Raw genomic sequence first — 26,617 nt, forward strand, 5'->3', positions numbered from 1 at the left:
GCAGGCTTGGTTTTCTCTGGCCTCCCAGAGAGATTCTGCTGGACTCAAGGAGAGATGCCAGCCTCACCCCAAACTCAAATCCCTTCTACTCCATGGGGACAGGATCAGAAACACCAAGCTCGGCTCAGCCAGAAAGAGAATCGTGGGGGCTCAGAGCTAGTCAGACCTCAGCCCAATGCCACATGACCTGGGTGAGCCATTTCATGTCTCTGGGTCTCCATGTCTTTACCTGGGAGACTAGGTGAGTATGGGCGAAGGGCTTTAGGGTTTGTGCAAACTTAAGTCCAAGATGGCTGCAGAGCCCTGGCTCCGGGATGCAAATCCGGGATGCCTCTGTGGTTCCCAGCACCAACAGTTTGCATCCTGCCTGCTGTGTGACCTTAGGCAGAACACTTGGTCCCTCTGAAGCTCTGCTCCCAAGCCTGTCCAGTGTGGTGATTAACAGGTAGACTTAAAGACCGACAGAGCACTGTGCAGTGCTGGGTGCAAAATAAATACTCCACGTACATCCTGCCTGTGCTGTGTCTCTGACTCTCCCTGGGAAACTATGTGAGGAGGAGGAGGGTGCCCCTGGGAGGAAATGCTCTCTGCTCTCTTCCAGCACTGACAGCCGTCAGACAGCCGAGCTACCTCTTCCCGACCATCTAAAAGGTCTTATTTCCCCAATTAAGAGGTGCTAATTAGTCACACGTCTGGCTTGATTCTTTTGCCTGAAGAGTGGGAAGGAAATCGGAACAGTGTGAAGACAGCAGGAAAAACAGGCAGTTGCTGCTACTAGAGTCGCCCACGGCCATCCCTGGAGGGGAAGGCACCGGACGGACCCAGAGTCTGCATCCTTCAAATCCACTTCAGTCAGCCCGGTCCCCACTAGAAGCAAGACAGGCAGACAGCAGCCAAGGCCCACCTATGGCTGCAGCAGCAGCAGCAGCAGCATCTCAGTGAGATGTCTCCAAGTCCAGGGCCCCGAGTGTACTTCGTTCCCAGAGCCACTGTGCTGGGTGGGGACAGAACAGACTTCGAAGCATCTTGGTCTGCCATAGCACAGCACGGTGAGCTGCTGACTGCAGGGCCCCTAGGGCACAATTCTGCTAAGACAAACTGGTAAACTGTCAAAGCTAAGGACAAACTGTCCAGCCTTGCAACCCAATAAAGGAGCAGACCTCATGCAGTCACGTGGTTAGAATAGCATGGGCGGGGCGTCTTGCAGTCACGTGGTTTAGGCCATGGGCGGGGCAGTGGTTAGATCATGGGCGGGGCACCGGCACAGTCACCTTGGCTACAAGAGCATGGGCGGGCGTTGGCGCTCTCCCTCCTCTCCTCAACACTGAGAAGACAGATTCCCCCCCTCCTCTCCCCCCCTACACCATCATATTCAGTCGTTAAGTGTGGTAAACACATCTGGCAGCCTCACTAATTAAACTTTTATGCGGGCTTGGGGGGCTCCTACGGAGGAGTCATGTGACTCTGGCGGCTGGTCATATCTTTTATGGGCCTCAGTTTGCTTCTCTGGACACTGGAAGACAAGAGTTTCATCTTCTGGAATCTTGGAGTCCTTTCAGGCTTGCCCTCCTTTTCTGTCTGGAGAATTTGGGATACATTTGTCCGCACGGACAATTCCCTCTGCCCAGTGACACTGAGGGAGGCGTGCACAAGGTTTACTTCCTATAGCTTGCAGAACAGGCTCCCGGTGGAATCCAGTTAGGTAGCTCTGGATGGGAAACGTAGCCACTGGCATTTCCTACAGTGTTATGCAAGATTGGCTGCACAGCCAGACACGCTCCTTCTGGTTTTGTTTCATTTTGGTCTGGTTTTGAGACACATCTTGCTTGCTACAGGACCCAGGCTAGCCCCACACTCATGATCTCCCTGCATCAACCTCGTGGGTTCTGGGAACACAGGTGAGTGCCACCAACACCGGGGAGGCACCAAGTCCTGTAGTCAATACAAACAGGCATCCACAACCCTGAAAACGAACACCTCACAGCTGACTGTGTCCCCACTGCAGTGGGACAACCCTACTCGGGCCGGCGAACACGTCCACAGCAGCTTCCTCAGCTGAGGTCTCGGGAGCACAGAAAGCCACAGGCCACCTCTGGAGGTAGCTGGTGCATATAGCTGGACACTTAAAAGATCTGAGACTTCCTGTGTGAAAATGTAGGCTTAACCAAGTGGTTCTTAAAGGGTTATTCTTTTTTGATGGGACAGTGTTGAAAAGACAGAGGTTCCAGAACAGACTTATGGAAAGGATCCGGATGCGTCAAACGAAGGCAGGAAACTGAAAGTTCAACTGAGCCACAGGGAAAGGGTACTGAAGGTCCCTTCCTAGCCTGACATCCTGAGAGAATGCTAGGAAACGTCTGCCTCAGACACTCAGGCCTTTTAGAAGGTCCCTTTACATCTCCTGTGTCTCTGTCTCCAGAGGCCTTATCTTGTAGCTGAGGGGATGAAGGGCAGGACTTGCGCACAGCCACCAGGGTGTCAAGCTGCCCATGTGATCCTGGATCGGTCTTTCCAGAGTGCCTAGGCTGCAGCCTACAACTGAGAACCAGACAGCGCCTTTTACAGCAGCCCACCCTCAGCCCCCACCCCCAGTCCCAGACCAGCCTGAGCTGTCTGAACAGCAGGACCATGCACCTGCTCTCCCAGGGCTCCCCGGGGCCACTACCAATGACTTGCAATGGAGAGTAGAGCTTTCCCTAAGCACGGGGTTCTGAGGTCCTCCATGTCTGTGTCAGGTGACTAAAGGCAAGGGGGTGGGATGCAGGAGAGAGAGAGAGAGAGAGAGAGAGAGAGAGAGAGAGAGAGAGAGAGAGAGCGCTAGTTTGTATGTTCGCCTCCCTCCCCACAACTACTCTAGTAACATAGTAACATAGTAACATATGCGGGGGGGGGGGGGGGGGGGGGGGGGGGAGTTCATTCCTCTTGGTGCTTTCCAGATACATTGTGTCATCATCTTTAGGGTTTCCCTAAGAGGCTCTACCACCACCCTCTTCAATGAGGAAGAGGTGGCAGCACAGGAGACCTGGGGAAGGTCACAGAGCTGCAGCTTGAACTCTGACCTCCGTTCATAGTCTGAGGTATGAGGAGAGGGCACCAGGTTGATCATTAGGCAGCGAGAAGGTCCAGTGTCTTCTCCTCCCCATTCCCAGCCCCTCCAGAGGACAAGCAAGGCTGCCCACCCTACCCCCAAACATTGAAGGGAACCCTTCCCCCATGCTGACTGTCTTCCTGAGGTGACATCACCTCTGGCTGGTGTGTAAAGTTCTTCACCTGCCTGGCCACAGGGCTGGCCAGCCAGTCAGGGCCAGGGATGGTGACTTCATCAATTGTCCCTTGGGAATGAGCAGTCGGGAGCCAGCTGCCCAGCGCCAGAGAGAAAAAACCTGACACCAAGCTGAAAGCAGTGGGCACCACCTCAGACATGTACCTGGCACCCCGTAAACTTAAACCCAGACCTGGGGTTTCTTGATGCCTGACTGGGTGAGGTGGTATCGCAAAGAAGTTTTAACTTGCATTTCCTTGACTAGGGATATTGAGCGCTTAAAAGCGGTTATTGGCCATCTGTCTGTCTGCCTGTCCATAGGTCCTCTTCTTCCCTCTCTTCTAAAAACTCTCTTCAACTCAGCAGCTGCCCATCGTTGATAGGTGGTTTGATTTCCTTGGAACTGACGTCCTGTAATTCTGTATAAATTCTGGATATCCGCCTCTTGTCTGAAGTGTGGTTGGTGAGACTTTTCTCCCATCGTGTAGGCTGCCTGCTCCGCTGGCAGTTCCCTTAGCTGAGCAGAAACCGTTTCACAAGGTCCCATCTGTTGACACTTGGGGCCAGTCCCTGTGCCATTACTGTTCTGTTCAGAAAGTCCTCACCAAACCCAACGTCTTGGAGAGCGTTCCTGAGTTTTCTTCTTGGAAGTTTCTGCATTTCGGGTTTTCAGTTAATGTCTTTTATTTGTTTTGAATAGAGTTTTGCTTAAGGTGAAAGATGCAGGCCTAGTATCCTCCGGCCGGTGGATATCCGGTTTCACCAGTGCCGTTTATTGAAGGACTTTTTCTAACATGTATGTACCTTTGCCTCTTTTGTCAAGTCAAGTGGACACAGCGTTATTGGTTCGTTTCTGAGTCCTCTGCTCTGCCCCCTGGTCTGTCTTTTTACGGCAATATCAGGTTGTTATATAGTATAATTTGAGGTCGGATATTGTAACACTTCTATCAGTGTATCACTGCTACAGCTGTCCCTGGTTCTGTATTGTTTTTTTCTTTTTTTTTCTTTCTTTCTTTTTTTTTTTTTTTTCTTCGAGACAGGGTTTCTCTGTGTAGCCCTGGCTATCCTGGAACTCACTCTGTAGACCAGGCTGGCCTCGAACTCAGAAATCCGCCTGCCTCTGCCTCCCAAGTGCTGGGATTAAAGGCGTGCGCCACCACTGCCCGGCGTATTGGTTTTTTCTAAATCCGTGAAACATGACACCAGAATCCAGTTAGCCATTACATTAAATCTGTCGATCAATCTTGGCAGTGCAGCCGTGTTTACAACATTCCTTCTGCTGATCCAGGAGCATGCCAGGTCTCTGTCATTTATTAATCTCTGATTTCCCTTTCAGTGTGGGGGGAATTTTCACTGTAGGGGGTCTTTCTGTCCTTTGATTAGGTGTATTCCTATGTGATGTATTTGTGGAGTTATTTTGAATGGGATATTTTTTTCCAGATTTCTTCCTCTGAGAATACACAGCTAGCAGATAAGAAGCCTACTGATCACTTTGATTCCGTATCCTGTCACTTTGTGTTAGTTAGAAGAGTTTCCTAGTAGACTCTATAGGACAACCAGTGGGCAGTAAAGTATAAGATGCATCTGGGCCTGTCCCCAGTCTTGGGTCTCCAGGGCTACAGTAGGCTCCCAGAGACCCTCACACAGGCTTAAGCCCCTCCTGGCGTCCACTCTCCTGATGGAGGGATGGATGGCAGAGTGTTGTGTGGTTTCTGTTTCCCACTTCTGCTTTACACTTAGGAAACGTTCTTTAAGGGAGATCCTAGGGGGATCCCTTGGTGGGAAGGTATGAGGCTGGGGAAGCCACCGTCTTCCAACCTTTCAACCCAACGCCTCTCACATCCTACACGGTAGGCACCGTTGGCTTCAGAACCTGTTCCTCCAGGCAGAGCCCAGACACCTGGGCAGCAGTGACTGTTCACACCCCTCACCGGTGGCGTTGTGGCTCCTCAACAGGACCTTCCGTCTTCCTCAGCAGTTTGCCTGTGTGGAACTGTCCTGACGTAATCAGGTGAGCACAAGGAAGAGAAGCTCGTTCATTTAAACACCAGTGGACAGAGTCGGCGAGAACCGCTCATCCAGGCCACGCTCAGGGTTCTGAAGTCGGACATGGTGACTAAATACACACATCAGTCACTCACTCAAGAGCACGAGTTTGAACCCAGCCGGGTCTACAAGTTCCAGGATAACCAGAACGACACAGGAGAGAGAAACCAAACCAAACAAACAAAAAGATTATTCATGGCAGGCCCATGAAGGCAGGCATGCTGTCCCCAAGAAAAAACGGACAAGCTCTCTCCTCAGCCGACTGGCACACCCACTCCCGAGGGTCCATTTTCCTTCCTTCCTGTCCCCCCTTTTAAAAACAAGATATACTTTACATGTATGGGTATTTTACCTGCGCGTATGTGTACTGCATGTGCAAAGGGCCTGTCCAAGGCAGAAGCGGGTTCCGTTCCCTGGATCTGGAGTTACAGATGGTTGTGAGTCACTGTGCGGGTGCTGAGAACTGAACCCAGTCTCCCACGAGAGCAGCAAAGACTCTTGGCTGCTGAGCTGTCTCTCCAGCTCTGCCACTTCTCTTCCAGGTCTAACTTAGGGGTGTGACTCTCCACACCTCCTGATGGCTGCCAGGATTTTCATTCAACCCGCGCTATATTTTTCTCTTAAACTCTAATAAAAGTATCCAGAGTCACACTAGGGGCTGCCGAGCTGGCAGCTGGTTCCAAAGTGAGCCGGGGACACTCACTGGCTTTTACCAACTGTCAATAAAGCAAAGAGGCTACCCTGTTCCTTGTGACACTTGCAGGCCTGGTGGCACCAGATCACAACCTCTCAGCAATTCAGCTTAAAAAAAAAAAAAAAAAAAAAAAAAAAATCAGAGGGCCTGACCAACAGTGAGATTCAGCTTAGGGTACTGGCCCCAGTGCACTGGAAGATATGTGCCCCAGACGGTACTGTAAAAATAAACTATAAAGTCACCAACCCAAGGGCACTGGCCACTAAGGGTGCCCACCCCAGTGCCTTTTGGTTCCCTCAAAGACCAGAAGGGTACGGCCATGCTCCAGTTAAGAACCTGCACAGCACAGCACTACCCAGACCAACAGGGTCCATGCATGAGCCACCGAAGGGAGCAGAGGCCCGGATGTAAACCCTCTGCTGTGCCCAAATACTGGAGAAGAAAAACCTCAGCGGAGGACAGAGCCATCTCGGCTCACGGTTCACGGGATACAGTCTGACCAATGGCGAAGGGTAAGGCAGCTCAATGGCGGAGGCCTAGTGGGAGCGAGGGTGGGGCAGCTGCCTGCTCACCCCGGGCTGAGCAGCACACAGGGCACATTCTCCTCTTTTCCCCACCCCCTCCGTGACGGTGCCACATGCGCCCAGGGTGGATCTCACCTCCCAGAGGCTCCCAGGGGTGTGTGCATTACTAAGGCCCCCGCTGTTCTTAATACAATCAAGCTGACCTCAATCAAGCTCCCAAACTCTATCTCACCAACCACACGCCCAGGGAAGAAAGCACGCCTCAGAGTCCTGGCCCTTCACCTGATGGCCTGAGAGTTCATTCATTCACTCATTCACTCACTCATTCACTCATTCATTCACTCACTCATTCATTTACTCATTCACTCATTCATTCACTCACTCATTCATTCATTTACTCATTCACTCACTCATTTACTCATTCATTCACTCATTAATTCACTCATTAATTCATTCACTCATTCATTCATTCACTCACTCATTCATTCACTCACTCAGTCATTTACTCATTCACTCATTCACTCACTCATTCATTCATTTACTCATTCACTTACTCATTCACTCATTCATTCATTCACTCACTCATTCATTCACTCACTCATTCATTCACTCATTCACTCATTCATCCATTCATTCACTCATTAATTCATTCATTCACTCATTAATTCATTCACTCATCCATCCATTCATTCATTCACCAATGTCTACCATGTGATGAAACAGGAGTGGCTACTTCTGAGGTAAAGAAAGTATTCTCTGTAGTCTAAGGAGAACAGTTGTAGAAAGCCAGTCATGGTGACAAGCACCTGTCTTCCCAGCACTTTGGCAGCAGAGGCAGGAGGATAGCCACAAGTTTGAGACTAGCCTGGTCTACATAATGAGTTGCAGGTCATCCCAAAGAAATTGCTAGACAGAACTGGGAGGGGGTGCCGAAGCATCTGCGGTCAGAGCAAGCATAAGGCCATCACGTCCCCCATTTGTTCATCCGGTTCCAATCTGTTCTCAAGGAGCTGTTTGTGCAGGGGATGGCGGCACGTCCTGCGGCAGCATCATCTGTGAAGGCTGTGACCAGCCCCCTTCCCTGATGGAGCTCTAGGGCTTCAAACCACGTGGCACATGGTAAGTACTCCACAGATAACTGAAGGAGCATCAAGATGCTGTTCCATGCAGGGAATGCTCACGTGGCCGTCCTCACCTGCTTACTACATGGACATTCTGGGACCACACCCCCAGACCCAGAGGCACCCAAGAGGGCTCTGATGACTGAGCCAGGTTCTGAGACTTTCCAGAGTTGAAATTCAGTTGCACTTTTAACCTACTTTGTCGCCAAAGGCATCACAATTCAAAAGACGTCAAGGCCATGGTCTCAGACACAGGGAGTGGTAGGTCAGGACTTGAACCCAGGCCAGTCTGATTGCTTCCTTCCCAGCCTCTACCTTGACAGTGAGACACCTCGTCACCCATTCAGTACAGCCCAGAAGGGCTCCGGGTTTCACTGCAGGCTGAGGTATGAGAAGTCCCTGTAATGCACGTTACACTGATGGACGAGATTCATTCTATGCGGCCCTGTCTAAGAGGCCCTGCCCTGTCCCATCCGTCCCCAAATGGCTCACATCTACTCCTGAGCACAGAAAAGACCTCCAGTATGGGCTGGGACACATCTGCCTCCACTCTTGCTGAAGCCGGGTATGGAATGTCTCAGGTTTAATGGTTGGATGAGCCCTGCAAACCTGCAAACACACTGACGATCAGACAGCCAGGTTAAGAGTTGCTAAGGAGGAGCTGGGGAACCAGAGTGAACAGGTGGCCCTCACTGGGGGTTGGGGGGTCGGGGGGACACTGGTCCTGTGACACTACTTGTTATCTGGGTCCTTCTTCACTGTTTTCCTGGCCTTGACAAGGAGGAGACTCATTCTCCTCGTCAGACAGTATTTTTTAAGTAAGAGCCTTAACATGCCAGCAGACCCTGTGTATTGTCGTGGAGGGAGCCCTTTAAATGCTTAGAGAAGGGGATAGTACCAGCCCTGAACGGGAGGGAAGGGGAGGGGAAGGGGAAGAGGGTAGGTGTAGTCTCGTGGGATAACACCTGGTTCTCAGCACTCATACATTCCATCCAGTTCCATGCAGGCAGCTCAAACCCCCCACCACTTGGAACCAAGGTTCCCTTTACAGATGGGGAAACTGAGGCTTGCTCAGGATCTGGCTCAAGCTCACAGACAACAAGCAAAGCAGGGAATCAGAATCTGAGGTGGCTCACTGAGGAGACTCTTCACAGTCACCCCAGTTACAGGTGGGAAAATGAACTCCAGAGCCAGCACTCTGGCTGGGAGAGGGGTGGATTCAAGATGGCTCCACGGCTTCCCCAAGGCAGCAAATGCCTTTCATCAGCAGTTCCTCACACAGAGGACTACAGGGCTGCCCAAGCAGGAGCTCCTGAGAGGCTCACTGGCTGCAATGGCTAGCCGCATCATGGAGAGCCCCAAGTCCGTCAAGGAAGAACTGGCCAACCTGTTGCTCTGGGCAGTGTTTATCGTGGAGCTTCACACCTTGATGGATAATAAAGCCATTTATTCAACACAATGTGAGAGTCTCTTCAAACCCAGCAGCGGAGGTTCCAGAACCTTCTTGGCTCTTCCTGCCAAAAAATAAAATGTCTGCTGAGGGTGGAGAGAGCAGCTGCCTCTAACACAGTCCTGTACCCACCCAGTTCTCTCTTCAGAGCAAAAGGCAAATACCTTGACAGAAAGAACAGGCTCTCTCAGCTACTCACTGAGATGTGGAATTGCAGGTGTGCCCTGGAGGCCCTGTGGAAGAGCTGCTGAGAGACAGAGCAGGAGCTGCCAGGGAGTTACTCACAAGCAAGTACTTGCACGTGAAGCCCCACAGACCAAAGGGGGGGGGGGTGAGACCTTGAAAGGCCTTTGCAGTGTGTGGGTGTGGGTGGTGGTGGAAAGGGTTGGGTTTGTCGACTTCCTGTGTGACATGGGGGTGGCTTGGAATAATGATTTTTTTCAAGACAGGGTTTCTCTGTGTAGTCCTGGCTGTCCTGGAACTCACTCTGTAGACCAGGCTAGCCTCGAACTCAGAAATCCGCCTGCCTCTGCCTCCCAAGTGCTGGGATTAAAGGTGGCTTGGAATAATGATAAAAGCCATCCTTGCTGTGTGACTTTGGCTAACTCCCCTGCTCTCTCTGGGCTCTGGAACCAGCATGTCATTATCCTGATGTGCTTGAGGTTGGACATCATGGCTCTGCAGGAATCAGGTTCTTTAGCTAAAAGTCAGGGTGTTCCATGGCAAAAGTATGGCTTTGCCCAGGGTCAGTAAACTGAAGAAAAGGAGGAAGATGAGGAAGAAGAGGGGGAGGAGGAGGAGGAAGAGGAGGAGGAGGAGGAAGAGAAGGAGAGGAGGAGGAAAAGGAGGAGAAGGAGGAAGAAGAGACTACAAGGAGGACACAACTTTGGATACAACTGGATACAAGTGATGTACTCCAGCCTGAGTATCAGGTTACCGCTGGCTCAGAAGAAACTTCACAAACTTTGTCCTTTTTCCTATTCTGTGGTGGTGGGGGTTCCTCAGGTATCCCAGGTTAGCCCCAAATTCATTACAGCCAAGAACGACACTGAACTCCTGAACTTTCGGCTTCCTCTCTCCCACATAGGATTACCCATGTGTGCTACCACACTCAGTCTGTGCAGTGTTGGGGATCAAACTCAGGACTTGGGGTTTATCTAGGCAAGCACTCACACCACTGAGCCACACCCCACCCCAGCTCAGGCTTCACCAATTTCCAGTTCTTTGTAACATCCGCTGCAGGGTCTTCCTTTCCAGGGGCAGGGCAGTGGGACAGGAGTCCTTGCCTGGGGCCAAGCTACTGTGTGCGGAGTTCACCGGGCCTCACGGTGCCTCCCACACTCGAAGACCGGAGGATCTACACAGGAAGCTGAACACTTTGGATACAGTTGGATACAAGAGCAGCAGGTTACAGCTAACCCCTAAAGGGATTGCCGGCTCAGAGCCTCTGCGATCCTGAATGCAGGCTGCAGACACAGCCTTCTTCATAGGCAAGAAGCCCCAAGAGATAAAAGCATCCACTAAACCAGACCCTGGGTAGGTCCTTGAGTATTCCCAAGGGTCTCAGTGAGAAGTGTCTGTCACCTAGTGCTGTGTAAGAAAGAGCCTCAACAAGACAACCATTCTTGCTCTCACACTGTCTCCAGAGCTACGGCTCAGGGAGGGCATCTGATGAAAGACTACTTCAGGGTTTCTCACAAGGCTGGAGGCCAGATGTCAGCCAACTCCAAGTCTCCCCTGCAGTCTGGGGACTTGCTTTCAGGTGCACCCTCCCAGCCTTGGAAGAGCCAGTTCCCCCAGTGACAGGTGACATGAGGCTTCCAATTCCTGCCCTGTGGGCCTCTCTACAAGGCTACTCCGGGGTCCTCCAGGCAGGACAGCCACTTCTACAAAGTTACTGCTCCAAGACAAGAGGAAGAGGGGGAGATGGAGGGAACATCTGCAGAAGAGCCCACCTCAGCCTTGACACTGGCATTACAGGACACCAATAAGCACGCACAAATGCCTGCCAGTGTCTGGCTGCTCTGTGACAACATGGCACCATGCTGTGCATCCCTCACGCATGCCCGCATGTAAGTCATCTCTATCACAGCTGCAGAGGGACGAGGGGGGGAGAAACCGAGGCATAGAGAAATCACGAAATTTACCCAGATCCTCAGAGGGAGGCCAGAACCAGGATTCAACTCCCAGCCCTGGGGTCCCCCCACCCCAGAGGGAGCTGGAGACATCCTAGAAGCCAGTGACTGAACAGTTACCTGAGGAGGACCTGTGAGGGGACCTGGCAGAGCTCACACTTTCAGACTGTCCTGGCAGGAGGGTGGGAGAGCCAAAGTGGCTCACATCTCACACCCAGGGGACAGACAGCTCAGATCCCCCTATAGGTTCCACAACCTCCCAAAATTGTGCCACCAAGAGCACCCAAGGCCTCAGACACACGAGTCCAGACTCAACCCCTTCCCTCGCCACTGTTAAAAATTAGATTAGAAACTTGCAATTGAGTTAAATTACTGGAGAAGGTGATGGTTTGCTCTTGTTGCTGACAGGGGCTTGCTACGTTGCTGAGGCTTTGCCCACTGAGAGCCCTAATGGTGGTAGGCTTGCACTGCCACACCAGCACTGTTCAGTGCTGGGGATTAAACTCAGGACTCTACACAGTAGGCCAGCATTCCTCCAACTGCTAAAATTCCTAACCTTTGTTTTTGGCTCTTTGAAGCAGAGTGTTACGTAGCCCAGGTTAGCCCTGAACTCCCTATATAGCCAAGGATAACCCTGAACTCCTAGATCCACCTCCTTAGTAGTAGGATTAAAAGAGCAAGCCGCCATGGCTGGAAATCTATCACCTTGTTATCATTTACGTCTATGTGTGTACGGTGAAAACACCACAGACCAGAACACTTCCCCAGCCAGCGTCAAGCAGCTGTGGCTCGAGGGCTTGCAGTGTTTCCACTGCAGGAATGAGCAGCACTTCGGAACCAAGGCCCACACAGCACTGAGGTGACCTGGCGTGAGCCGGGCCCATGGCTTCCTCAGGCTACCCCAACACCACGCTCCCAGCGACACGGAACATTCCAGACTTCCTGCCTGACATGACTCGCTTCCCGTGGAGGAAGCAACAGGCCTGTGTCTGTACAAAACATCTCATCTGTAGAGCTGCTGAAGGGGACAGGAAGTGAGAGCCCAGGGGCCTGGGACACAGGCCAGAGTGGCCGCAGGCCACCCTCTGCGGCCTTCCCACAGATGCCCAAGTGTCCAGACAGAGAGCAGGGATTGGAACTCACAAACACAGCAGGGCGCCGTGGCACCTGGAACCTGACACGGCTCCTGCTCCCTAGAGCGGCTTCAAGCGGTCTATTTCTCCGAGAGGAGACGGAGGCTGCGGGTTTGTTTTGGAGAGGAAAAAGAGGAAGGAAGCAGCTCAGATGCCAAGTGGATTTCATCCTTGAGAGAGCGTGTGAACTGCGTTTTGTGTTTTCTCATGTTCCTGTATTTTCCACATGGAAAATGAACACGCCCGCTTTGGGGGGCAGGGGGATCAGCAGGAGCCCAGTGGCTCCCTGGGGAACAGCCAAGTCCTTTGTCCCTACCCTGCCTGTAACTCCAGAAGCACCTGCTCTGCGACCCAGCCTTGGGCCCCTCAGGGGCCATAAAGGGACCATTGTTCTCTATGAAGTGACATCATTCTGCCGCCAGGATTGAGAAAAGAGGACCTGAGCTTGGGAGGGGCCTCGCCAGAAGAAAACTGTCTGTCCTGCATGCTTCCCGTGGACAAGTGACATCATGTCAGGTCTGGTGTGCAGCTAGAAGCCTGGATACCTGGCAGGGGGCTCTGGAAGAGAGAGAAGGGGCCATATGGCTGAACTGAGACCTCTCTTCAGGGTCAGCATCCAGGAGAAATGCAGAAACAGTGCCTGGCACATAGTAGGTGCTTAGAAGATGCAATGTATCTATCTGTACCCGGTACAGAGAAGGCACACAGTAAGTGCTTAAGAGATGCAATGCCTCTGTACCCTGGTATGCAGAAGGCACATAGTAGGTGCTTAGGAGATGCAATGTATCTGTACCTGGTGCACAGAAGGCACATAGTAGGTGCTTAGGAGATGTGATACATCTGTACCTGGTGCACAGATGGTACGTAGTAGGTGCTTAGGAGATGTGATACATCTGTACCTGGTACACAGAAGGCACATAGAGTAGAATATGCGACAACCATGCTGGGAACACAGTAGGTACTAAATAAATAATCCTGTCCTCACCCAGCATTCCACACAGGTCCACAATGACGACATCACTTTCTGGTCCCAAATTCAACCAGTGTTCCTAGCCCTGCATGAGTACCCTGCTACCCTGCACCACTCGCTGAGCCAGCCACCCTGGCCTTCTGAGGCTCTTCTTGCACACCAGCCTCAACCCTACCTTTCAGCGCTCTGGTCTCGGGCCTTCCTTGGTGGGTTTAGCATCCCCTAAGACTTCCTGGACTGCTCCTGCTGCCCCTGAGCCGCCTTCACACTGCCTTTGGAGTGCTGACGGCCCAGTCATTTGTGATGTGCTTGCTTCCTACGCCAGAGACCACTCGGGTGGCAGGGATGACTGGGGACAGGATATTGTCTCTCCGTTGCCTAGTGCATTCTCATCCTGACGCACCCAGGACAGGACGCCAGGCCCAGTCACTCATTCTCCTTGGGCCTCAATTCACTCCAGGGCAGACGTAAGGACTGAGGGGGTGGAAGGGAAGCGGGGCCAGGCCACAGGGTGAGAAGTCACAGCTTCCTGAGCCAGGTGAGACAGGGCGATGACCTAGCCCACAGCTGCTGGATGGACTGCACTGGACAGGGGAGGGCCGGCTGTGCTAACAGGACAGTGGCCCCCAGGAGACATGTGTGTCCGTCCTACACAACACCGAGAGCCTGCAATGCTGTGCCAGCCTCCATATGGAGCTGAGCATCTCTGGTTTTGGTACCCATGAGGGGTCCAGAACCCATCCTCATAGCTAGGAAGGGGTGGCGCTACCCCTTCATCTACCAGACAAGTGACAAGGAGCCCAGTTCACAGATGGGAATGGTAAGGCAGGAAGGCTCGACAGGACTTGGCTAAGGCCACTTAGCCAGCCTCCCTCCACCACACACACACATACATAGACAGACACACACACTCACATATAACATATGCACACACTCAGACACACAAACTCACACATATACAGAGAGACATATATACATAGACATACACTCACAGACACACACATATATACAGACACACTCTCACATACACACATGCAGAGATACACATACACACACACTCACACAGACACACACACTCACACACACTCACACAGATATACACACTCACACACACATGCACACACACTCATACAGACACACACACACACATAGACACGTATACACACATGCACACACACAAAGACACACAGAGGAACACACAGACACACACAGACACACAATACTCATCTAGACACACACACAGAGAGACACACACATATGCACACAGAGATACACACACGAACACACAGATACACACACACTCACACTCGCATACGCACATGCACACACAGAGAGATACAAACACACAGGCACACACATATACACACACAGAGACACATGCACACATATACACACACACAAAGATACACACAAACACACTCACAGAGACACATGCACCCACACCCACCTCATTCTTCCTCATGCCCAGGCCTCCTGACACAGACACACTTCTGTGTACTTCTGCGTCCCCCAAGTCCCCGTTCAGCCCCCCTCACCCCCAGGTCTCTAGGCCTCTAATGTGCCCTGTCTTTCTCTGCACAGTGATCCTTCCTGCCCCCCGGGGCCTGGAAAAAGTACTGTCTTATTTTCCTTCCTCCTTATCTAGGACAGCTAGAGGCCGCCGTCAGCCAATGACTTCAAGGCTGGCTTGAGATCTTTCCACCCAGGCTGATCCTCCTGCAGACACAGCCAGAGGCCCCTTTCTGGATGAACGGAGCTGAGGGGGGCGATTGCCTGCAGCCCTGCCCGCCCCCTCCTGCCTGCCTGCATAGCTGCTTTAGGAAGCTCCCACCCATAAGGTGAATATTTAAGTTCAGAGTGAAAGGGGTGTGTGCGGATTCTCCACTCCTGTTGGAAGCCTCTGAAGGCACGGTTTTAGAGAGAGGGCTTGTCTGTCACGCACAAGCCATACGGAACCCAGGGGTTACACCCACTGCTTGGCAGAGCTCCTTGTCCGCCAAGCATACCATTTCTCAGAGTGGAAAACGAAGGCACAGAGAGGACAGAGGCCGCTGGTCCCTGGTTACCCAAAGTAACACAGCTGGGAAGAGGCAGGTTCTGATCCAACCACACACAGGAGGAGCTACAGCAATCTCCATCACACAGAGTAGGACATCTTGGCACCTGACAGACTTACAAGTGTATACCCACTATGTGCTAGCAGGGTGCTGACAGCATCTCAGAACAAAAGTACGGTCCCCTCACTGGACAGAGGAGGAAACTGAGACTTAAGAATGGGTTGAGCCAACGCCAGCCAGCTCTGCCCGCCGCAGAGCAGAGGCCAAGCGGAAGTGGGAAGACCTGGAAGCCCACACTAATTCAGGATGTATTTACACACTGCCAAGTGCCCCTGTGACTGTCAAGTCACTTACTCACTTGTTTGAGGTGCTGGCCTGTCACTGTAAACACCCCCCCCCCCACACACACACACAGAGGCACAGAGACTTAGGGCAGCACCCAAAGTCACACAGCATGTGAAGGGCTGGGGCAGGGAACAGAGCCAGAGGATCCTGGGGAACTGAACGGGACACAGAGAAACAGAAGCCGACACAGAGAAAGATCTCTTCCTCCAGAGAATGTCTTGTGAACTCAAGCCCCAAAGGACTGCAGATTCCCATAAAAGGATGCACCCCTGACCAACCTCACAGCATTGCAGAGGGTTGGCCCAGAGTTTCTTGCCCAACACTGTCACATAACCACACTGGCTCTGGAGACAAAAAGGGCTGACTGAACCCATGCCTGGCCTCAGACGCCCCTAAGAACTGGGACAACTCATCCAGGGGCAGAGGCCAGCTATCTGAAGACACCGGGCACTGCAGCTAAGCTCGGTTCTGCTTGGTGACGTGAGTGTCCCCGAAGTCACTAGAGGTCCCAGAAACCATCTGCCAAGAGTTGGGCAGGGAAGTGTTCTTCCTGCTTCTCTCTCCCAGCCAGACTTCCCGCACCTCGCTGCGCATGCCCACGAAGCAAACGTTCCAGGACCGCCTGATATCACTTGCCCAGATTCTGCTCCCTGGCTACGATTGTCCTGGTCTCCCAGCCCTTTAAGAGACACAGCATAGAACCCGAAAGCTGGTCCTGCGAGGTCCACCGAGACAGGGCTCCTCGCACAAGCCCGAGCTTCCAGGACTGTGGGACAAACCACCTGCCACCCGGTCCCCTATGGCTCCTCCCCTCGGAAATCACTCAGTGTCTCACTTTTGAACAGTGACAAACAGACTTAATTCAACACGAAGCGACAAGACCACTTGGTCACCCTGGGAGGGCAAGAGGAGATGGAGCAGGTGTCAAGTAAGCTTCCCTAAAAATAGAGATGCCGGCATGCGGTGGGGGCGGCAGTGTCCCCGCTCTCAGCCTGGCTCACAGACAAGGAGCTGGGAGTCCGTTTCCCACCAGCTTCAAGGAGGGGGTGCTGCACCTGCAGAGCAACCCGCCCAGCCTACTTCCCCCTCAGTATCCCAAGGGCCATCCTCACTGACAGGAAAAGTCGTTCCCTGAGGCGGCTGGCCGGGAGTCAGTCACCCCCCTCCCGGGAGTCCTAGGGTTGCCCTGCTATTTTAAACCATATACATCCCCAACCTTACAAGATCAGGGGCCTCCGAGTCCGGCTGTCTCTTCCTGAGGGATGAGAACCTCTGCTGGCTGCGCGCGGAGAAGCGGCGGAAGGACTCTCGGCTCCTTGAGGCCAGATGTCTGAAGGAGGAGGTGCGCTTGAACGGGGTGCGACCCGAGGACTCCCCGCTCCGCTCGGTGCCCACCGTGGCCGTCACCAAGTGCAGGGCCTCTTGGAAGGACCGCCTCACCGTGCCAACCCACTGAGTCATGTGTGTCTGGGCCACCGAAAGCTTGTCACCCAGGTAATCCATGGGGCCAGCCTGGAGGAGGGGGCAGGCGGAGGCAGTTAGGAGGCCAATACTGCCGGGGTCCTGGTCCTTCTGTCGGTGAGCGTCCTTGGGAAGCAGTTCTGGGCTCTGATGGGAAGCCCGGCAGAGTACATCAGCCCAAGTAAAGTAAACATCGCCCGACAGGCATCCGCGGGTCACAAAACAGGGACTGTGACAGGTCAGCAGGGGGGTCACCAGCAGGAGCCTCGAGTCAACCAACCAGGACGTCCAGTTCTAGTCCCCAGGGCCAACCCTGATGAGTTCAAGGAGCAGGTGGTGTCGAGGAGCCGGGCGAGGGGGCTGGCACCCCGAACTCACTTCCGTCCATGCAGGGAGAACTCCCGTGCACACCTGGGAGCCACCGCCCACCGCCGATCCGCTCTCCCTCCGGGCTCTTCTCACCTGAACCAGGCAGCTCTCCAGTCTTCAGGCTGGAGACTCCAAACCTGGAGCCGAACCTGCCGGCCAGCAGGCAGCGCGCTCACTTCCGGAGAGGCAGCCACCCAGCCTGGGTCCCCTGGCCCGGCAGCCCGGAATGACATCAGCCCCCTGTCTTGGCGAGGGGCGCACAGCACAGGAATGCAGGAGGGGCCTCTCTCGGGAGGTGGCCGCCCAGGGAGCTGGCGTCAGCCCCAGTTTTTTTTTGTTTTTTTTTTTTTCCCCCTAAGTCTCAACTCGCTCGCTGTCCCTCGGGGACTTCATGTGCCAGACTGCCTACCCACCCCGGGCAGCACCGTGCAGAGACGCGGCTGCCGGGCGTGCGGGTGAGTGCGAACCGGAGTGCGCGCGTGTGGGGGCATGTGCGTGGGAGGCGCGGCTGCCCCGGGGAGGTGGAGGGGCGCCTGCCGCTCGAGCCTCCGGGGCTTCAGGTGGAGTCTGAGGACCTGTGGCTGTCAGTCTGTCTCCCTCTCCCGGCGGGCGGCAGCGCCCTTCGGCTTCCTCTCCCTGCCGAGCTCCCTGCTAAGCCTCCCCCACCAGCTCCTTCCCCCTCTTATCCGCTCAGCAGTCCCTGCTGCTTCTCCCGGAGGATGGAGGATGCAGGTGACTTGCCCTGAGCTTCCCTCACGGGTGGGTCTGGGGCTGAGGTGCCTGCATTTTGGTCTAAGCAGGGTTGCTATGGCAACTTGGGGGCACAGCATCTGCCCCTTTCCCTAGGCTGGGCACAAGGAGCCATGAGAATGATTCATGTGTACGGGGATCACATGAGCTCACTGTGTTTAACCCTTAAGGGCTGGAGTTTGTGGGGGCTAGGGTGATAAGAGAGAAGAAGGCGTGCACTGGACAGGGAGGGGCATCAGCGCAGTGGGATTCTGGACCTTCGAGCCAGGATCTAACACCCCCCTCCACTGTTCCTTCTATAGGTGAAGAAATACCAGCTCAGAGAGGTGGATTCACATGTCCAAGGTCACACAGCAAGACGGAAAGATACTCTTGGAAATGGCCCCTCCCCACGGTTGTGTGCACATCTGACCCCCAAACCTCACCCACTGCAAAGCCTCGAAAATATTGACTTTTCAAAATGCCAGGCCAAATCCAAAGTTGATTTGATTCCGCACTGGCCCAACCACCTGGGATGATCTCTGCACCGCCCCCTTACCTCTGTCCTGAGGAAATATTTGCTCTCTAGACACCAGACTTGCCTTGCCAAAGTAAGGTTACCCTGAAGGCCCCTGTGACAGACAGTGTGTGCAGGCTACTGCCTTCTCTTCTTCCTCCTCATTCCAAGACCCTGAGGTCCTGGCATCTCCTTCAGTTAACAGTGGGAGTGAGCACCACCTCTGCCTCAGGCCCTGTGCTGTGGAGGGTCACAGGGATGTAACAGCTGCTGACTGACAACACCTGAGCCTGATACATGCTCAGGGGACCCCATTTGCTAAATGGGGAGACTGAGGCCCAGACAGCTGAAGCTGCCTCCCAGAGGCCCCTAGGGATCCCAGTACCCTTCCCAAAGTGCATCAGGGCATGTAAGGGGCAGCCATGTTGGATGCTCAGGTGGAAAAGCCCACAGGGAAGGGATTAGGAATCTAGCTAAAAGCCAGCACCATGGCTGGCTGCCCTCAGTCAGACTCAGACGACAGGAACTATGGTCAGCTTCCTGACTAGAGTCACCGGGAGACAAAAGCTCACTCAGCCAAGCCTCAGTCTACTGATCATAATGAGTGTAAAGGTCCTGAGGCAAGCCAGTTCCACAGGGAACTGTGGAGATGAAGACAGGTTGGCTCACAATGGAGGGAGAGCCTCTGACTGAGGTCAGACCGTGTGCCCAGCAGGTGAGATGTCACCCCAGCCTGCACGCCAGCATTCAGACAAGGAACCATGCCAGGAGAGGGCCAATCCCCTTCTCCACCTGTGCCCAGCTCCTTCCCTGGCATCCAGAGGTGGCTACATCCACAGTCACAGTCAGGGTTTCTGGCCTCCACAAGGAATTCATAGCAACCTCCAGCTCAGGCCACTTCACAGACTTCCCAGGTGATCAGGGACAGACCGAAGACAGGAAAGGACAGACAGGCCCTCCCCATCTGGCCCCAGAGATGGCACCCCAGGAACCTTCTGACAACCAGAATGAGACACAGGTGTGACAGGCTGTCTGGACACAGAGATGGGGGCCATTCCAGCCTTCGTAGGGAAGGGGGGCCGTGAGAGGCACAAGACACATCTAAAGAGATCACAGATCCTGCCGAAAGGCATCAGGAAGGGTGCAACATCCATAATATTTCTTATGAAAGCTAAACACCTCAGATGAAATATTGCCCTGTGGGGACAGACAGACACATGGAAGCTGGGGACCGGGTTGGGACAGGCAGGTGCCGTCTGCCTTGAAAACGCACGCCTTTAATCCCAGCACTTGGGAGGCAGAGGCAGGCGGATTTCTGAGTTCGAGGCCAGCCTGGTCTACAGAGTGAGTTCCAGGACAGCCAGGGCTACACAGAGAAACCCTGTCTCAAGAAAAAAAAAAGAAAAAAAGAAAACACCTCAGACACACAGGTTTTATGAAGATGGTAGCTCCTTCCCTGCCCCAGGGCATCATTTAAAATGACTTCTTTAAAGTGCTTGGAATTAGGGAGGCGGCGGGTGCGTGACTGTTGACCCCACAGATCATGACGGACAATCACAGTCCACCTCAGAAGGAAGAATGCACGGGGCTGATGTTAAAAACAGCCATCGAAAAGTGTCCACGGGGACACAAGAAGCCAGGTGCTCAGCCGAAAGGGGCAGACGGGCTGGGTAGAACAGGGTGTCCGGATCCAGGGGAGGAGAGCACCGTCACATGGACTCTGCCTTTCTGGTATTGAGTCTGTATTCATCACGGGATTTTGCTTTGACTTTTAAAAATGACTTTTTTAAAAAAAAGTACTCATTCAAAGTATTCTTTATTTTGATCACGGGCTGTTTCATTGTTTCCCAGTACTAAGGAGTGGCCCCACGGGCCGTGCCCAGCCTCCTGCCCTGCCCTGGACTACCTAAATCAAGTCACAGTCTGCAATTGGCTTTACTTAGCCACTGAGAAAGTAACTAAACTTCTCGGATTTCTTTCACAGATGAAACCACCAAATGTTTCCTTGTCATAGATGTGATTGGTTGGCCCCTTCCCATCCCCCACATCTAGAGGGCACACTTGGTCTTTTGCCCATGAGTCCAGTGTGCCATCCCTAGAATGCAGTCTGACTCACAGTTATACAAAGGGTGACCATATACCTCAGTGACCAGCCAGCGAAGAACTCAGAACCCAGATCCCCTGTCAACAGGGAGACCAGCCTGGAGCCATGCTGGGGCAGAGGTCACCAGACACCTGTGTGTCCCCAACTATGTCATTGCTCAAGTCCATGGCCCAGCCTCTGAGTTAGCCACCAGCACATGTCCCTGCACATGGACACCAGCCCAGTGCACTCCATGCCCCGCTACCCCTGTCATCACTGTCACCCCAGCACCAGCTGCATTGGTGTGCAAACACCAGTGTACCCTGTCCCACACCATGTATGATGTCACAGGCAGGATGATGATGTCACTGTAATGCAATAACATATGACCTCATAGTGTTAAGCCATCGCATCATCAAATTACATCACACACCATTATACTGCCTCACTGCCACTGAACTGTGTGTCTCTGTTACACCTCATCTGCTCCTGCCAACAATGCAAGAAGCTCTATCCCATTTTACAGATGGACAGCATGAGACAGGGAGAAGGGACAGACATGGCCGGTCCAGTGTCACACAGCTCTAAGCACTGCACAGAAAACGCCGTGGATCTCAGCTTTCGGCCTCCTTTGGAGAGACAAGAACGGGAGAGAGCCGGGAGCCAGATGCTGGCTGCTTGCTCTGGCTTTCAGTGTCACCACGTGCTCTGGGAGCGGGGCTATAAAAAGCGTCACTCCTGAATCTGGGGCAGCACAGGCATCCCCCCAGAGGGCTGTTTCTGCAAATGCTATTCTCTCCAGGAAACTCGGGGGACGCCGCAGGCATCCTGAAAGCAAACTGTATCTTCCTTACATAAGGAAATTTGCAAAACAGGGGACCTGTGGGGACCGGGAAGGAACCAGGGATGCTAACCACAGTGTGACGTGAAGCAGAGGGCCCACGGGCCTCACAAAGGGAACAACTTGTCATTCCTTCATTCATTCCTTCATTCCAACAGTTATTCCACACACACCCGATCTGACATGGCACAGAGGTATGGTCGCTCCCTGTGCAGCTCAGCCTGCCTCTGTAGATCTACAGTACTGAAGGAGAAGCCCCCGTTGTGCCCACAGGCCACCTCAAAGCGTGTGTGTGTGTGGGGGGCACCATTGCTTCCCAGATCTGGATCAAACGTACATCTTAAAGATTTCTTGGTCTAGTGAAGAGGGAAAGCCAAAAAGGAAAGGCCGACACCTGCCTGTGACCCGAGAGCCGGGAGACGGAAACAGATGCCAAACCCAAGGCAATGAGGAGATGGGTTATCTGGGAGGGGTTTAGGTGGACGTATAGGAGTGCTTCTGGTACTGAAACGGGAATGGCCAGAAGTGTGGCCATGTTTAGTCTTGACTCTGGGAGCCTTACATACTACATATATCCCTTTCCAGAGCAAAGGCCACCTTCTCCCTCCTCCTGGATTCCCTCTGGCCTCAGCCCAGGGCTGTTTCCCACTCTGCCCAGGAGGTCTCCTCCCTCACTCTCTTTCTGTTCCTTCCTGGGCCAGGAGAACAAGGAAGTGGACTATTACTCTGTTGATAAGAATGCTGTAATAAAACCATCACTCAAAGGTGTTCACAGTTGGGAGCTGCCCACACCTCTCACCTCATTTAACCCTTGGAACAACCTCATGGGTGAGCACTGGTGACTTCCGACACAGCCACCCTCACGACCCTGCTGGGCAGTGAGGTGCTAAGAGCTCCCAGGACCATGCTCACTGAGTGGGATATGATCTCAAGCTCCTCTGCCTTCAACCTTCCCTGCTTCCTTCCCTGATAACCTCATCGTAGAAGCCAGAGGTCACACTTCACACCAAACCCCCCCCCCGCCCCCAAGAAAGGTCAGATCAGCCCATAAGTCCTTTTCACAAGTCACACTCTGTGTGACTCTGAGTTCCCAGGGCTCCTCTTGACACCAGAAGCTGCCGACAAGGTCACACTGTGTGCCTACCCCTAACCCCTTCCAACTAACAGCCTGGAGATGAATCCCCAGGTGCACACACGAAAGGTACTTGAAGACAGAAAACCCAGTTTCCTTCCCTCTGATGGAGCTTTGTGGCCCCAGACCTGACTCGTAGCTTGAGGTCTCCTCTGAGACCAGCTCGCTTATGCCCAATAGCTGTTCACACAAGCAAGGCTGTGAAGGGGTCCGTGTGGCTTTTTCTCAGGAGGGTCCCTGTTAGTTCTTGTCAGTGTGCTGGAACATAAACCAGCAATGGAAAGAGGGCCTGTGAACCCAACACTCAGAAAGATCAGGCCTTCAGAGTCATCCTTGGCTACACAGGGAGTTTGAGGCCAGCCCAGGCTACATGAAGCCCACTCAATTTAAAGGGGTTTGAGCAGGGGTTTAGGACAGTGATTTTTTGGTGCTGTCCCTCTCCCAGAAGTGGGAGATAATCACCATGCCAGGAATTCTCCATAAAAATTTTATTACTTGAAAAAAAAAAAAAGTTAAGCAAACCCAGATGGTTTGGCCCTGCAATATGGCCAGCCCTCTGGCAGGAGGGGGCAGGGCATCTGAAGAGATGGTCACTGTTCTAAGTCTATCATCTCGTTCAAATGCCACGCGCCCCCCCCCCCCCAGACCCTAGACACCATCTCAGAGCCAGGCCACACATGCATTCCCTGGGCCCCACGGGAAATCCATCAGGTGCTCAGGTTCCTTGTAGCATGTGGTTGTGACGCAGACTTCATCGAGCTGTGACTTCCCCTCACCGACTCATTTCCTGCTTGTCCTAGACACAGACTGGATAAGTCTCCCCCTGCCATCCTACACTGTCCATGCTCCTTTCAGCTCCACACCTCTGCCATGCTGTCCCCTCTGGCTGGGACACCCTTCCACCCCTCTCACTCCTGGTCCAAGATCGGGGTGCGTCGTCTAGACAGCCAACTCCTCCGAGAAGCCTCCCTCAAACGACTGCTCACATACCAGGCCGTGACTCAGTTTACCAACCAGTTGTCACCCCCGGGCGACAGTTGGGCTGCATCTGGCTCACCCAGCACGCTCAGCAGACACTCCCCACGCCCACCATGTAAACAGCAATGACTGAGGCCTGGACCAACCCACAGAACTCACAGCATCCCTAGGCCGGTTCCCATAGTAACAGGGAAGGAGTTCTGATAAGGAGGAAACTGTAGCATCTTGGCCTCTACCTCCAAGTCCACCCAGGTTATTTATAACCACGCTAAGCACTTGTCTGCGTACCAGCCGTCATTTCAGAGGTGCACTGTTAATTAACTTGGAAGAGGGAGAGGGGATCACCCAGAAAGGAAGACTTTCTAGAACAGCGGTGTGGGCTGACAGATTCCGATGAGAAGCGGTTCCTGCACTGTGGGATGCTGGGGTGTGGCCCTGCTGTGGGGAGGCAGGTCTACCGTAAGCGGCCTCTCACTGAGGAACCAGGAGGGCAGGGCCCAGCACAGCCAGGAGGGTTTCAAACACTGCCCACCTGCCTGGCGCCCAGAGCGAGCTACACATCATTCTTCTTTCTACCCAAAACAGGATTTCAGGGTTTTGGATCAATGAGCCACCACGGGAAGGACTGGAGGAGATGCCTGGCCATTGAGAAGTATTGATTTCTGAGCTGTCAAGTAAACCACGCTCCGCTGAGCTACCCCCAAGCATCACTGCAAGATCTTAGGGTCACAGTAAAGAAGACAATGTGTTAGGAGGTATTTGAGGGGTGCAGCTGGGGTGATGCCGGCTGTGGAACGGGCTGGCTAAGAAGAGCACAGGCTCCTGGCTGGAGTGGTGGCTGGCAGACGCTGCTTGCTGCACTGGGTGTGGACCAGCAACTTCCTCGATCCAGCCTCGGTTCTCACCAGCCTCCCTGCCTGTAACTCAGCACCTGAGGCTGGGACTCTTATTGAGAAAGACGGATCACAGAATCTCTCGGCTGCTGGGCCATGTTCTGATGCTCATGACTGAGGTTCCAGGAAGGACACTATGCTCACCTTGGAGGGCACCTCTTCCTTGCCCCACACCCTGGTTTTCTGTCCAAGTTATGAGAAATCTCAGGGGTGAGACAGACAATGCTCAGGGGAGCCAGGAAGCAGTGAGGGAACCACTCGGGCTGGTGGTGGACGCCTGCAGCCTCAGGATCCTCTTGGTGCTGCAGGGACAGCTACCTCCACCGCGACATCTGGTTACCAGTTCTGGGCAGACCTGGCCCTGACTCAAGAGATGTTCAAAGCCAAGTGCCTGTGCTCTGCTTGCTTATGTTTGGTAAAGAGAACAAAAATGACCCGTGTGTGGGAAAAACACGTGTGTGCACCAGAGAGGCAAGGAAACAGGCAGGGAGCGGAGGCTGGAGGATGTCTATTTGGTGGGCAGTCTGAGTGTGAGATCCATGCCCCACCCACCCTCTGAGTTGCCACAGCTTGGTTCACAAGGGAATGATGATGACCACTGTGGTCCACAACCAACTCCATCATTTTATCCTGGCTCCCATGACCCCACCCCCTCCCGTGACTCAACACAGCAGCAGCAAACTGTGCCTCCTCCTGGCTGCTGGAGGACAGGCTTCTTACCATCTCCTGCAACACACACACACACACACACACACACACACACACACACTCTCACACTGTTCCAGAAGACACCCTGGGTCATGTCCTAGCACATTTCAACACATAATCTTGGCAGCCAAAGTACAAGCACAGGTAGAGAGCACACACACACACACATTCAAACTCTCTCACACTCACACCCAGTTTCACACACACACTTTCACACACTTGGACTCTCACACCCAACTCTCACACACACTCGCATTCTCATACATACTCTCTCACATACACCCATACTCACATTCACAAACACACACACACATACATTCACACACACTTATACATTCTCACTCGCTCTCACACTCACTTTTATGCACACTCACACTCTTACATACATTCACACTCTCACACTCATACTCTCATACATACTCACATTCTCACACTCTCACACAATCATTCTCACACTCACACAATCACATTCTCACACTCACATACTCTCACACACTCACACACACACACACACACTCATATTCTCTCATACACACAGTCATATATACACCTCAGGACAAAGTGAGCTATCAATCTCCAGTGCCCCCAAATCTACTGCAGCTTCCCATAGACCTGCAAGCATCCTGCTCCTGAGTCTGAGATTCCTTGAGATTCCCAGACCACCTGCTCAGGGCGTCTGTGCCCAGGCTTTGTCACCCCAGGGTATGGTTCACCTGCCGCGTTCTGTCTCCCTGAGGGTGCATTAGGGGCTGGGAGGTGCACAGTGTTTGAGGACTGACCTCATTAATGGAGCCTCGAGGGAGGGAGAGAGGGACTGATTGATATGTTTGTAGCCTCAAGCCACACATACCCCCTACCCAGCTCTAAGTCCCTCATTGCCATCCAGGGGGCAGCCCGGCCACCATCTACACTCAGGGCCCCAGGATTCCTAGAGCACAGCTCCCTTGCAGACATCTTGTAAGGGTTGACTACCATAACCCTCTGGCTTCCTGATCCTTGCAGGGGACACCTGAGAGCCCTGATGGACAGGGAACAGGGAGGAGCCTCCCTCTCTCCTGGCCCAGCCCTCACAGTGCCACCAAGCCTTCCTGTGATGGCTGGATCCTTGGCAGCTATTTTGGGGCCGTTCTGTGGTGAAAATAACTAGGATAGGAAGAACCTAGGCTGAT

General features: G+C 53.3%; 1 protein-coding gene and 1 long non-coding RNA gene across 7 annotated transcripts in view; one reads left to right on the plus strand and one right to left on the minus strand.

Moving 5' to 3' along the window:
• Kiaa1671 (KIAA1671 ortholog) overlaps positions 1 to 26,617 on the minus strand; it is a 146,793-nt gene that overhangs the window by 39,932 nt on the left and 80,244 nt on the right. Inside the window, exon 1 of one of the 5 annotated variants that reach the window (XM_076922418.1) lies at positions 16,959 to 17,240. The exons of the other annotated variants lie outside the window; for them this stretch is intronic. Within the exon in view, the coding sequence (XP_076778533.1) occupies positions 16,959 to 17,240 (282 nt within the window). Of the gene's footprint in view, positions 1 to 16,958; positions 17,241 to 26,617 lie in introns of those variants that run through there. 5 annotated transcript variants of the gene reach the window in all.
• LOC143437569 (uncharacterized) lies at positions 16,094 to 20,575 on the plus strand. 2 transcript variants are annotated; one of them, XR_013106972.1, is made up of 4 exons: positions 16,094 to 16,665; positions 16,962 to 17,231; positions 17,927 to 18,022; positions 18,620 to 20,575. It is a non-coding gene; the product is annotated as an uncharacterized LOC143437569 (long non-coding RNA). The 2 variants fall into 2 exon arrangements; XR_013106973.1 differs by lacking the exons at positions 17,927 to 18,022; positions 18,620 to 20,575 and adding an exon at positions 17,591 to 17,730 and having other exon boundaries at positions 16,110 to 16,665.

Source organism: Arvicanthis niloticus, chromosome 24, assembly GCF_011762505.2.
Source record: "Arvicanthis niloticus isolate mArvNil1 chromosome 24, mArvNil1.pat.X, whole genome shotgun sequence".
NCBI lineage: Eukaryota > Metazoa > Chordata > Mammalia > Rodentia > Muridae > Arvicanthis > Arvicanthis niloticus.